The sequence below is a fragment of the Macaca mulatta genome, chromosome 16 (assembly GCF_049350105.2).
Source record: "Macaca mulatta isolate MMU2019108-1 chromosome 16, T2T-MMU8v2.0, whole genome shotgun sequence".
Taxonomy (NCBI): domain Eukaryota; kingdom Metazoa; phylum Chordata; class Mammalia; order Primates; family Cercopithecidae; genus Macaca; species Macaca mulatta.
Window position 1 is genome coordinate 78,272,719 of NC_133421.1, and position 13,435 is coordinate 78,286,153.

Consider the following 13,435-nt stretch of genomic DNA (forward strand, 5'->3'; position numbering starts at 1 on the left):
GGGCTGGATTTGATTATGGAATTGAGGTTGGTCAGTCTAACTTTTCTCCTATGTCTGAGTGCTCAGGTCTCCATGGAATGTGAAAATAAGCAGCTACTGGTTGTGCATAATTCTGAGCTATGAATTAACTATGAATGGGGTTAAAAAAAGTGCATGAGCTAGCTGTGGAGGCAGAAAGACATATTTTCCCTATGGGATTTATGACTATTCAGCCACTGAAGAAAATCAATCAGAATTATAAAAAATTCCATTTCAACTGGTGAAACTGAGGCCCTGTAAGGACACTTGGATTGGCCAGGAGAGACAGTCTGTCCCTCCGTATATATTCCATTTTGGTTGGCATCATCAAAAATATTTACCTACAACCTATGGAGCTCAACCCAGGTGTTGACAATTGAAGGCAAATCTGAGAGCTGCGTTTCACTTGCCAGGGCTGAACAGCTCTGTTTTTCTTCAGTGGACATCTTTCCTATCCCATCAACCTCTCCCAAGCTTTTAACAAATCTCATCTCTTTCCACGCCACCTTGTTTTTCATGATCCAGCTTCTCAGTCCATGTACCCTGTGCCAACACTTCTTAAATTTCTCTTTTACTTTCCATATTTTGCTGAATTTTATGACAGGCTCTTGGCTTCTTAGGAACAGTACTCCTCTACTATGCCGTGTTCCCTGGGGCCTCTTAAATTTATTATCTGGCTTATTGCTAGTGAATTCAATAAAACAGGCTTTTCCCTGGGACTTGACTTTGCCTCTTGCTCAAGCCCGAGTCTACTGGCTGCCCCCAGTGCTTGGTCTCCAAAGCCAGGCTGCAGGAATTGAAAGTCAGGGATGCTGCCATCTCCACAGCACTTCAAACTCAGTTCTGTCCTGGTTTCACATTTCAACTATAGGATGTTCTGCCAAGTGACAGGGCACAAAAAGAGCTAAGCCTCTTTTCTGTACTGTGGTTTTCATTAAGCGCATATGTGTGTGCTTGCCTATAATAACAGGTAAGAACTTATGCCTAGTAACTTCTGTTCTGCTACAGCTGCAGCTGTTTAGAATGTTATCCCTACTTGGCTTTTGGCCATATGCAAGCCTACTTCAGCAGAATCCGCAGGCTCTCATCAGCCTCTAGCTTAATGAATAATTACAAAAAATACAGGTCAGCACCTGCCAAGGAGGCAGAACAGGGATAGCTTTGGCGAAGTCAAGGTCTCTGTGTTTCCCATTTTTCTTTAATGCAAGACTTCTTGGCTGCTCTTCCTCAGAAAGCACAGGAAGCTGAAGAAATTCCCTCTTTTCTTGGCAAATGATGCTTTCTCAACGTTCCTTCATGGCTTTTTTTTTGACATTGATTTTATTTAGGCTACTGCAATAAGAAGAGCACTTCACATCCAAATTTCAGAATGTCTCAGCAGGGTGGTTTTGCTCTAGACTTCTACAGGGAGGAGTAGACAAGTGGGATGATTTTACAGTTGGAATTGTTTTTGTTCAAGGCTATTTTCAAAGAAGATAATAGGCCATTGACTAACAGCCCCCAAATCCTAGTGTCATCTGTTTCCAATGATTTGTTCCACAGATATTTACTCTGGCTCTGAAACAGCTATAAAGAGTGACCAGGGCAAGCTGGGGGCTTTTCATGCCAAGGGCAAGTGACCATTCCTTCTCACATGAAGCTCCAGACAGCTTCCATGAAGTCACAGCTGGACATAGTGGACAATCAAAAAGAATATGGTATATATGGAGAGGATGTATATAGTCAGAGAGGGACCACAGTGGGGAGGGGTATTCAGAAAAGCCTTCGCAAAGGAGGAAAAGCTGGGATGTCTGGGCATCAAAGGACATAGGGTGGTGGAACTGGTGGTTAAGAGTATGGATTCTGAAGCCAGACCCTTTGGGTATAAACCCTGCCTGTGGTTTTCTAGCTGCCTGACTTTGGGCAGGTTATATAACCTTCTGGTTTCCAGTTTCCTCTGTAAAATGAAGTAAATAGCAGTACTGTATTTGTCTTCTACTGCTATATAACAGAGTACCACAAACCTAGTAACTTAAAACAACACTCATTAATTAGCTCACAGTTTTGTAGGTCAGATCTCCAGCTTGGTGTGGCTGTCCCCTTTGCACAGGGACTTAGCTGAATTTAAGGTGGTGTCTAGGTTGATTTCTCATCTGGAGGTTCTGGGGAAAATAATGTGCTTCCAAGCTCATTCTTGGTGGTGGCAGAATTCATTTCCTTGTGGCTGTAGGACTGTAGTCTCTGTTTCCTTGCTGGCTGTCAGCTGGGGCCAATCTTAGCCTAAAGGTCGCTGCTATCCCTTGCCACATGGCCTCTCCATCTTCAATCAGCAATGGCTCATCAAATCCTTATTCTACTTTGAATCTCTCGCTTCCTCTCCTTTGATCAGCCCAAGAAGACTCTGCTTTAAATGGTTCATGGATTAGGTCACGCTAACCAGATAATCTCCATATCCCAAGGGTAACTGGTATGGGGCCTTAATTACATCTGTAAAATCCCTTGTTAGCAGTACCCATATTAGCAGTGGGCTGAACAACTAGGTGAGGTGTGTATGCCAGGGCTGGAAATCTTAGAAGGCTGTCTTGGAATTCCATCTACCACATGCACCTATTTCTACAGAGGTTCTGAGGCTTAAAATAAGTGTATGTAACGTGCCTGGCACATAACAAGCATGTTGCAGGTAGGAGCATTTGCATGCAAAAAATTCGCCACTGGGGTTCTCAGGATTGGTGAGAACTTGGTTGTGGTGAAAGAAGATTGTTGCTGGGAACAGTGGAACGGTCTCTGGTTCTAGCTGAAGGGCTTCATTTTGATCTGTTTGGAAGCAGGAGTGCCTAAACCACTAAAATAATATCTTTTCCAAAACTAGTCCAGCAAGGCTCTAATTGGGAGAAATGGGAAATGGAAGTTAGGCTCCCCACTCCCTCTGCTAACCACACACGGGCCGTGGCTGAGGTCCATTTCCAAATCACAGGAGGCCACTTCCTGTCTTAGCCTAGCATCCTTGGCGGGAGAATCCAACAAGGGGCCAAGGCCCTGTTGACTCTGGGAGAGAAGCAGATGGCCACCATCCATGAGTAAGAACCTGGACTTTCATCTAGCCTGCGGGTTGAACTGCCTGCTCACAAGAAATCTAGGTTCAGAGCGTTCTAGGGCAGGCACAAAAGAAGCAGGACAGAGATAAAAAGATGGGGGTAAGAATGAAGAGATTGTATTTTTCCTTCCACAGATGCCATGGGCAGGGGGGTGAAGCTGGGGCAGGGAGGAACTTATCTTCCCCAAGCTCCTAGACGAGGCAATTCTTATTTCTAGCTGAATTCCTTTTCATCTCTCCTGACTTCTTCTCCACCCTTCTCTATCTGCCTTGGCTTCTGGATCTTCTCAAAGCATCCCCCAGAAAAACTTCAGCCAACTTACTCCCTTTGACCAACTGTCATTTTTGAAAAGCTGCCCAATCTCTTTGTGGTGATTTTCAAAGAGAGACCCAGGACTAGGTTTTCTTTCAGTGACAGCAATAGGTAGGAGGAGGGGGGAAGAAGACAGGAGCTTCTGATGTGGGAAACCACACACACACACACACACACACACACACACACACACACACACCCTAAGAAATGCCGAATCTGTAATTGCAAGACAATGTAACCTTCCTGACATCTGAGGAAGATGTCAAGAAAGAAAAGCAAAAACTCATATTTGGGTTGTAGCTGCTGGAGTTTCTACATTAGGGAGATCTGACCCTGTTTGACCTTGCCTGTCAAAACCAGAGGGTTACAGAGAAACTGACCAAAGATATGTGGCCAAAAGGCCAGTGATAATGTGGGCAAAACTGGCCAAGCTGATCAGTTTGACACGTCAAAAGACAGATGTTGTCTGACTTGGGCAACTTGTGGGTGAGGGAAGAAATCCAAAGCTCAGCGTCTGAGAATGCAAAGGAGAGCCAGCAATGTGAACCATCACCTGTGCTCCAGGTAAGCCTGCCCGCCCTGCGTCATCACTTATTCAAGCAAAGGACTAATAGCAGCACAATTCTGGCTTGTTAGTGTATGGCCTGAAATAGCGAAGACTTCGTTTCCCTCCTTCCCTGTGAACTTTCCTCGTCGCTATTCAAGACAGGTGCCAAATGTGTCATCGTGCTTGATGGAGCCTGGCGTTGGCTGGCTGGCAGTGATCAGTAGCTGACCACCTGACAGAAACACTTTCCCTAATTACACTTTTAACTTGGATTGTGCCACACTTAGTTACATTTTTGGGGGGAAAAGAAGGGAAGGGAGGGAAGAACAGTGAGTGAAGGAGGTTTGCGGAAAGCTTCAGGGCCAGATAGCACACAGACAGCCCACCTTAAAAATCAACATGTCTTCCCATTTGAAACTTAACTGTCTAAATGTTGACATCCAGTGAACAAATATTAATGAAAAACCCAAGACATTCAAAACTGTAAAAATGTCATCTTCCATTGTGTGAAATTAAAAAGCAACGCATAGGGGAGTAGGGAGGTGGGGAGACACACCGTAGCCTACCTGTTACTGGTAATGAGCTTGAATTATGGAAAGGCACTTTCTGACTTCATACCATTTCTTATATTAGTATGATGGTCAAAATTACAAAAAAAATCACTCAGACTGATGGTCTCTTCTGGGCAAGTGGTGAAGAACACTGATTTGGCTTATATTATTCTCTGTACCTCTCCTGGTATGGTAGACAGTTTGCTGGTACAATTATTTTGGATAGCACTTCATGTTAGGTATTGGCATGGAGGCATCCACATTTTTTTTTTTTTGAGATGGAGTCTCGCTCTGTTGCCCAGGCTGGAGTACAGTGGCGCGATCTCTGCTCACTGCAACTTCCACCTCCTGGGTTCAAGCGATTCTTCTGCCTCAGCCTCCTGAGTAGCTGGGATTACAGGTGCCCGCCACTATGCCCAACTAATTGTTGTATTTTTAATAGAGATGGGATTTTACCATGTTGACCAGGCTGGTGTTGAACGCCTGACCTCAGGTGATCTGCCCATCTCAGCCTCCCAAAGTGCTGGGATTACTGGTGTGAGCCACTGTGCCTGGCCCACATATGTTTATAAATCACTAAATTTTAAATACTGGCAGGGCTACAAACAAGGAGAGCTTGTCTGCGCGAGAGAAAAACAATTAGCAAGGTCCTTCATTGTTTCTTCCTCTGCTGTCCATTCTATTTATTTGGCTGTTGCTGGGATCTCGGGGGGGTCCTTGATCCTGCACATTATAGCAGGCCCCCTGTCTTCATCAGCAATGCTATGTCCTCATATTCGGCAGGGGAGCACTCTTATTTAAGGTAATGAGTGACTCCCTCTCACAACAGAACTCTGAGTGTGGCTCAAATTCACCCTGGCTAATGAATCTTCTTTTTTTTTTTTTTTTCTGAGACAAGGTCTCACTCTGTCACCGAAGCTGGAGTGCAGTGGCACAATCATGGCTCACTGCAGCCTCAACCTTCTGGGCTCAAGCAATCCTTCTGTCTCAGACCCTCAAGTGACTAGGACTACAGGTATGTGCCACCACTGGCTTTTTTTTTTTTTTTTTTTTTTTTGAGACGACATCTTGCTATGTTGCCCAAGCTCATCTTGAACTCCTGGACTCAAGTGATCCTCCGCTGCCTCTGCCTCCCAAAATGTTGGGATTACAGGTGTGAGCCACCGTGCCCGGCCTTGTGTTTCATTTTTAACCCTGATATAAGTAACAACACATCTGCTTATTAATATCTTCATGTTAACAATTACTATCCAGTTTGGGTGAAGGGAGAGTGTTCTCTGCCTCTGAGGTCCAGTTTTAACATTTGTAAGTGCAGCGGGTCCTCCTGTTATGGCCCACAAACCTTACTTGGGAAAATGTCACATTTGACCAACCGCATAAACCTAGTCTGTGATCTCTGAATATAGCAAGGTCACCAGCCCCCACTTGATCTTCTGTTAAATGACCAAGATGATTTCTGGTCAGAAAGTATGTGTGTTTTTGTAAGTTTTTTTTTTCTTTTCTTTTTGGTCTTTTTTGGACACATAATGATGTAGAAATCAAGCTTAAAACTGATTGTAAAACAGCTTCGTGAGAAAGATTTTTGCTTTTCTGCCATAATATTCCCCTGGACTTTGCTTCGGGTCCAAAGTAACACCGGGAAGTTTAAGACCACAGAAATGTTACTGAATGAATGCTGATCACATTTACAAAAGCAAGTGACTTTGTCCAGTCTCTCATTCTCAGATCCATAGTAGACATGTAGATACTTTTTCTAAGGGCAACGTTTCCTGGTTCACTAATCCAAACTTCCATGTTATTGATGAAATAAAGATAATATTGAAAATGACAGTGTCTGAGAAGCAATCTCAAACTGCCATTTATTACTGCACGCAGTTAACAGTGGAATTGAGAATCACTTTCTTTCTAACATAAAATCATGAGCCATAGACTTACTACTGAAATTCACCACAGTGATTCAGCCAATAACTCAACTTCTTCCTTTGCAAAATTTTCCTGAAGGTTTTTTTTTTCCCCCTCCAATCTCAGCATTACAGAATAATGAGCAAACAGTTAAATCGGCCCAGCTCTGAGTTTCAAGAGAGATTTATGGTCTGCTCATCCTCTGGAAGGACTATAAAACCACCCATGACATCTTACTTTGAAATCTATTGTATCCAGTAAAGAGATGGGTGTGGTGCGATAGTGAACTCTGAATGTGAGTGGTATTTAGACTTCAAAACAGAGTCCTTAACTCATACGAAGGCTTCCTGCCATTAGCAAGGGATGTCAATAATGAGCATGCTGCCTTCCCCAACACCCCCATCCTTTTCCAAAAAGATTCTTCTTAATTTTATCCTAAATATATTTGATATTTTTTTTCCTCTGTATTTTGCTTTGGGTTTTAAAAATTCCCTGGAAGATTTTTATCTCCTCTGTGGAAGCATCGAGCCGCAGATCCAAGTCAGGCCAAATCACCCCGATCGTACAAGATAAAACTGCCTTCAAGTTGTAACACTTGCTGGAGGGGCCAAAGCCGCGTTTTAAATGTGAACAATGGGGTGGCTGCGGCAGAGAACTGACCATTTACTTCCTGCCCCAGGTGACCCCTTTTTGATCTCTGAAACTGGGCAGAGGAATAAGGAAAGGGCAATAACTGGGTTTGGGGGAGAAGCACGCTTTCTGGAAGGCGCCCAGGTTTACCCAAAGAGCACGGTTAAGTGCTGAATTCCAAGTAGCTCTGGAGACGCCCTGTTTGGGGCCTCATTCTGGAAACCCAAAGTCCAGCGGCGGCTGTCCTCCACATCAGGACAGAGAGAGGGGATTGGGAATGGACCAGGAGTGGGGCTCAACGACGACCCAGGCGCTCAAGGGGAGGGGCCGAGAGCGTTTCTTCGCCGCGCGGCTGCATAGAAACTTTTCCTCGCACTATCTGACTCCAGGACTGGACTGTGAGGGTCTGGAACAGCTGGTGGGGTTCGGGTGGGGAACACACCCAAAGCCCAGCGCCAAGGCGGGAGCCGTGGGTGGAGCCGCTGCAGCCTTGGGCCGGGGGCTGCAGGGGACTGGAGACGGGGGCGCGGGGAGGCCCCGTTCAGAGCGCCCGCTCTCCCGCGTCCCGGGCGGGGTCCTCACCTGTTCCAGCGGGCCACCTTCCTCCGGTAATACCGCAGCGCCTCCTGGCTGGCCAGGAGCGAGTCCTCGGCTCCCACGAGAGGCGGCTCCTCCGGGACGTTGTACAGCGGGTGGGCGAAGAGGGCCTGTAGCTTGGAGCTCGAGCCGCTGCGGCTGCCGCCGGCTGGTTCAGTCCCGGGCCCGGCTCGGGAAAAGTTGTGCACAATAGTGCTGGGGTCCGAGGCGGCTGCGGCGCGGCCGGTGCACGGGCACCCCCGCGGGCGCTCCCGGGGCCGCAGCTGGCGCTGCACTTGGGGCCAGAGGTGAAAGTAGAGGTCGGCGGAGAGCAGCGCGCCCAGCAGCAGCAGAGTCAGCAGGCGGTCCCGGCGCAGCCCGGGCATGGCCCAGCCGGGGCGCGGAGCGGTGGGGCGTGCTGGCCGAGGGGGACGCCGGGGGCAGGCAAGCTGTCTCCGGGGTCCCGGGAGGGCTCGCGGCGTGCGGGCAGAAGAGGCGCCTGGAGTCCCGCAGGCGGGCCGGGGTCAATGGGACTGGAATGATCCCTGCGCGGGCTAGGTCCCAGTGGAGGGGTGTCGCTCCTGAACTTGGGGACCAGGTGCACGGAGCACCGGGGCTCTCGGTGTCAGAGGGCGTTGCTTCTCCGCGCCGAGTGAGCCGAGGGAATGGGGTTCCCGGGGTGCCCGCTTCTTGCGCCTTTTCTCCCCTGCGCCCGCCCGCCCGGGCGCCCGCAGCAGGTGAAGGGCCCCTGGGCGCGGGCGCCGGCTACCGCCGCGGGCGGACGGGCGACGGAGCAGGGGCGGGGGGAGCGACCACGAAGAGCAGCGCGGAGGGCGGGCGGAGGCAGCTGGCTGCAGAGCCCGGGCGTCTCTCCTGAGGATGCTGTCGCTCGGCGGCGGCTGCTAGTGCTCCCGCGACTCCTTCTGCGGGCGGCGGAGACGCCAGTGCCCCTGGCTGGCACGGGTGGCGCAAGTGGGGAGTTGGCGAAGCAGGAGCGGCTCCGGGAGCTTGTCTGCGCGCCTGAACTCCTAGAGGCAGAGGTAGCGTGGGGCCTCCCTGAGCCTGGCCTGGCGCCGGCACCCCCGCCCACTCTCCGCTGGCACCTGCCTCTGGCGCAGCTGACGGCCAACTCCCGAGGCCGGCGCTGCCCTTGCACCTTGTCACCCACCCACTGCCTGCGCCCTCCCCCTCGCTCGGGCCTCCCACTTTCCCTGCCCAGGTCTCCGTCCAGTCACTTTAAGGGACGTGAGGGGTCCGAAGCCTCTTTTTACCATTTCTATTTTTTTTTTTTTTTAGAAAAAAACCCCACAAGCCCCCTAAAACCATGTTTTCCTCTGTAAGCTTTGCCAAATCGGTATGTGTGGGGGGTTGGGGGAAGCGGGGGTGGCTGTGCTGGTATCTGTTCTTTCTTTGTGTTCCCTTCCATCTCCGCTCCCCTGCAGGGCACAGAACACATCAAGATTCATTGCAACTACATACCACATGCCTGGCACATAGTAGGTGCTCAGGAAACACCTCTTGGTGAAGGAAAGAGCTTGACCTTTAAAAGTAAGGCATCAGTTTTACCTAGAATCTTGCTGATTTCCTGTTTGGAAGGAGTTTGATTCCAACTCTGCCTGTACTTTAAAAAGAGGAAATGTTTCTTGCACTCAGGGAGGGAGGGGCCCTGATGACCCCACTCCGAACTTTTGAGTTTAGCTTGGTGTGAAAGTAGTCCACCCAAATGAATCACTGGAGGACACATTTAGGCTTTCTCTGATATCCTGTGAGGTAATGTACCCTTCCCACACCCAATTTTCCTTTTGAGGAAGAGGGAGGGAGTCCTGAACTCCTGGCTCCTCTATTTAACGATCCCATAGTATAGTAAAGTGTAAGTCTGATTGGAGAGGCTGCCCCACCCTGCTGAATGTTCAGGAAATCCACCAGAAGCTGCTTGCCCAGGCAGCAAATCTTCCCATGTAAGTTAATTCTACTCTTTAACCTCCTCCCTTCCCTTGCTGGAATTAAGAACCTTCAGACATACTTTGACTTGTGGGTTCAGACCAGAGTTCTTTTCTCCGTGATTCAGTGGAAGGTTTCTTCGGGACTTTGCAGTCTCCTCATCTGTAAATGAAGATAATGATGGAACCTACCTCCTAAAGTTGTTATGAGATTTAAATGAATTGAAGTACAATTATGTGTCACGTCTGAGAAATGCATCCTTAGGCAATTTTCCTGTGCCTGTGAACATCAGGGTGTAGTTACACAAACCTAGTTGGTTCAGCCTACTACACACTGAGGCTATATGGCATAGCCTACTGATCCTAGGTACAAACCTGTACAGCATATGACTACTGAATGCTGTAGGGAGTTGGAGCACAGTGGTGAGTACTTGTGTATCTAAACATAGGAAACATACAGTAAAAATACAGTATTGTAATCTTATAGGACCATCATTGCATTGACTAAAATGTTATGTGGCACTTGACTGTGTATACATTGCTTAGAAGAGCCCCTAACTCATCCTAAATAAATGTGAAACATGTGTTTGCTATCATTATGATTACTTACTAGTTTCTGTAGTATACTAGGCTAGGTTAGAGACTGCTCATCGCTAGGACAAAAATAGAAAAGGATGGAAAAGGAAGATAGCAGGAAGGAACCTACTTTCAGGGGCACAACATTGTGACCTGAGTGCCCAGTCCAAGTGAAAAAGCCCAAGATGATACTATTCCCAGCTACTCCACTCCTCTGGGTATGATGGTGGGCATTTTGAGGGGTTCTAGAACCTCCTCCTTTTTAATCCAGAATTAAATTTTAACCAGTTTCCAATTTCTGAGAGACGTTGCAACTTCTAATGTGTTTAATTAGATGTCATGGCCAGCGAATGAAGAAGTCAGGCACTGAACGGTGGTGCTGTATCTGCAATAACTGTGGCAAACTGGTGAGCATTTTTCTGGGCTGGCAAAGGACGTGGATGTGATGACACTGCAGGTCTTGTGACTTCAATTCTCCTCAACCCATGGGGTCATACTCCCTCAGTAGACTCTTTTTTTTCTGGCCCCAATTTAGGGAACGACAGTGTTATTCGCTTGGAAATTATGTAAACATATTTTCCATGCCCTCTGAAGGTCAAGGGCAAGTGCAGAACTGCGTGCGGGAGTTAGATATTAAGTGTGAATGAAGCTGGGATAGGAGAGTGGAAATCCTACCAGTAGGATTGGCCAATAGGATGTTGGCATCCTCAGGTTTGCCTCCAATCTGTCTTTCCCCCTCCTAGAAATGAGCCTTCCCCTGCTCCTCTGATCTTCCATGTCTTGGGCCCTGGCGCGCTCGTCAGCCTCACATACATCCTCTCTATTCACGCTGAAGTTATCCTAAATTTCTGTTTGCTGGGACCCATCGTTCTGTTTAATATCTTTCGTAGGAAGCCCCTCCCTCCTTTTCCATGTCTACTGATCTTGATGTATCTAGAGCCTCATAATCTCTTGCTCAGACTTGCAAATAGGCTTCTAACGGTCTCTCTGCTTCCATGGTACCCTATTTCAGTGCCCACCTGCACTCTTGCCAGAGTGAGACTTCTGGTATCCTGATGCAACCAGGATGTTCTCCTCCTGAAAACCCCCTGAGCTTCTCCTTGTTTCCAGATTAGGTCACTCATTGTGACATAGCTCTTGGTGGTCTGGCTTCTACCTCTCTTCTTCTTTATATGCCCCCTCTTTGGTCTCTTCACCCCATAAGACTTTCTGCAGTTCCCAAGTGCTCCAACCTCTCACAGATGTGTCTTTAATCAAAAGCTTTTTCTCCTTTCCCCACCTGGAAAACACCCACTGATCCACCCAAACTTTGGCCATTTGTCCAATTTTTCTCTGATGCTTGTCCTCATACCCACTAAACTCAGTGCCATGTGCTCTCATGTGTCCCCATAGCTCCTCATATATTCCCATATTACAGCATTGGCCATGTTGGGTTTCCTTTTTAGTATGTGTTATGGGTTGACTATATCCCCCTCTCACATTCACATGTTGAAATCCTAACCTCCAATACTTCAGAGTGTTGCCTTATTTGGAAATAGGGTTGTTGTAGTTAAGTTAGTTAAGATGATCTCATACTAGCATAGAGTGGACCGTTAATGCAATATGACTGGTGTTCTTATAGAAAGGAGAAATCGGGACACAAAGACATGCATACAGGGAGAATGCCATGTGAAGATAATGACAGACTGGGCAATTCTTCTATGAGCCAAGGAACACCAAAGACTGCCAGCAAACACAAGAAGCTAGGTAAGAGGCATGGAACAAATTTGTCCCTCACAGCCCTCAGAAGAGACCAACTCTACTGACACCTTGAACTTGGATTTATAATTCTAGAACTGTGAGACAATAAATACATTTCTGTTGTTTAAGCCACCAAGTTTGTGGTACTTTGTTACAGCAGCCATTGCAAATTTATACAGTACACATGTCTGCCCTCTTCACTGGAGCACTCTCCTGAGTGTAGAGGGAGAATGCTACTTATATATGTACACAGAACTCTAAGGATGGGGCCTATCATTTGGGGAATGTTCAAGAAATGTTTTCTGAGTCAAGTCAGGGATATCGGCCATCTCTACAACTGTAGAATCTCATGTAGGGCCTAGTACACAGTAGGGGCTAAATTCTCTACAACTGTAGAATCTCACGTAGGGCCTAGTACACAGTAGGGGCTAAATTATTTTTTACAATAAGATGACATAGCTTTGGACCCTGTAGGAGACACAAAGAAATATATGACACAGTGCCTTCCTGCCTTCAAGAGTCTTTTGTGATCATCAAAGAGTCAAGCTATATCTGTGCTCACAAGCCAATGGGAAAAAAGTATGAGGCCGTACACAGAGTAGATTAGCAATCTGTGCCATTGCGTGCATTAAGAGGAGCAAATGCAAAGGGCAGTTGTATTTCCTTTCAGTCTAGCTAAATATCAAGCTCTCTACTTGCAGGAGTTAAATCATGAAAACAATAGAGTCAACATTTAAACACCGAGTTCCTCAATCTGCGAAGGTGAGACTCTATTTTTGTCTTGCCCACATTCCCGTGTTTCTCAGAACATGACTAGTTGGTTTTTGTTTGTGTGGTTGGTTTTCTATACTAGACTATAACTCCATAAGTTCAAGGGTAACATGTTTTCTTTTTTAATTTCGTGCCTTCATAGGATCTTAGACACAGCAAGGCATACAAATGAGAATTAACAAATTCCTGTAGAATAAATGGTGTTTATGGGTTTATGTATGTTCATATGTGGAGGTGGGAAGTGGTTTGGAAAATAAAATAAAAACGTAAATGTGTAGAATCTAGCTCAAGATAAGTGTTAAGTTAGAACATCTATGTAAGTGTTAGGTTAAACATCCATTATGTTTTGTTTGTTTGTTTGTTTTTAAATATACAGCGTCTTTCTCTGTCACCCAGGCTGGTATGCAAGTGGCAGAGCGTGATCTGGCTCATGGCAGCCTTGAACTCCTGGCCTCAAGTGATCCTTCCACCTCTCAGTCTCCTAAGAAGCTGAGACTACAGGCTCCTGCCACCAGGCCTGGCTAATTTTTTTTTTTTTTTTTGTAGTGATGGGATTTCACCATGTTGCTCAGGCTGGTTTCCAACTCCTGAGCTCAAGCTATCTGCCTGTTTCAGCCTTCCAAAGTGTTGGGATTACAGGCATGAGCCACTGTGCCCAGCTCCAGTAGACATTCACTTAGAACACTAATGGAAATTTCAGTGGTCCTATTGAAAAACCAATAGGTAAGAGACACATAAAGAAATAACTAAATGTAGACATCTATGTCCCTCACAGTTTTTATTACAGTATAGATGCAT

The 13,435-nt window shown here is 46.9% G+C and overlaps 1 protein-coding gene across 2 annotated transcripts in view; it reads right to left on the reverse strand.

Moving 5' to 3' along the window:
• The window catches only part of FAM20A (FAM20A golgi associated secretory pathway pseudokinase), a 64,977-nt gene extending 53,094 nt beyond the window's left edge, over positions 1–11,883 (reverse strand). For both annotated transcript variants that reach the window (XM_015120195.3, XM_001116963.5), the window contains exon 1: positions 7,617–11,883. In XM_015120195.3, the coding sequence (XP_014975681.1) occupies positions 7,617–7,996 (380 nt within the window). In that variant the 5' untranslated portion in view covers positions 7,997–11,883. The remainder of the gene's footprint in view (positions 1–7,616) is intronic.
• Between the last annotated feature and the right edge of the window lie 1,552 nt (positions 11,884–13,435).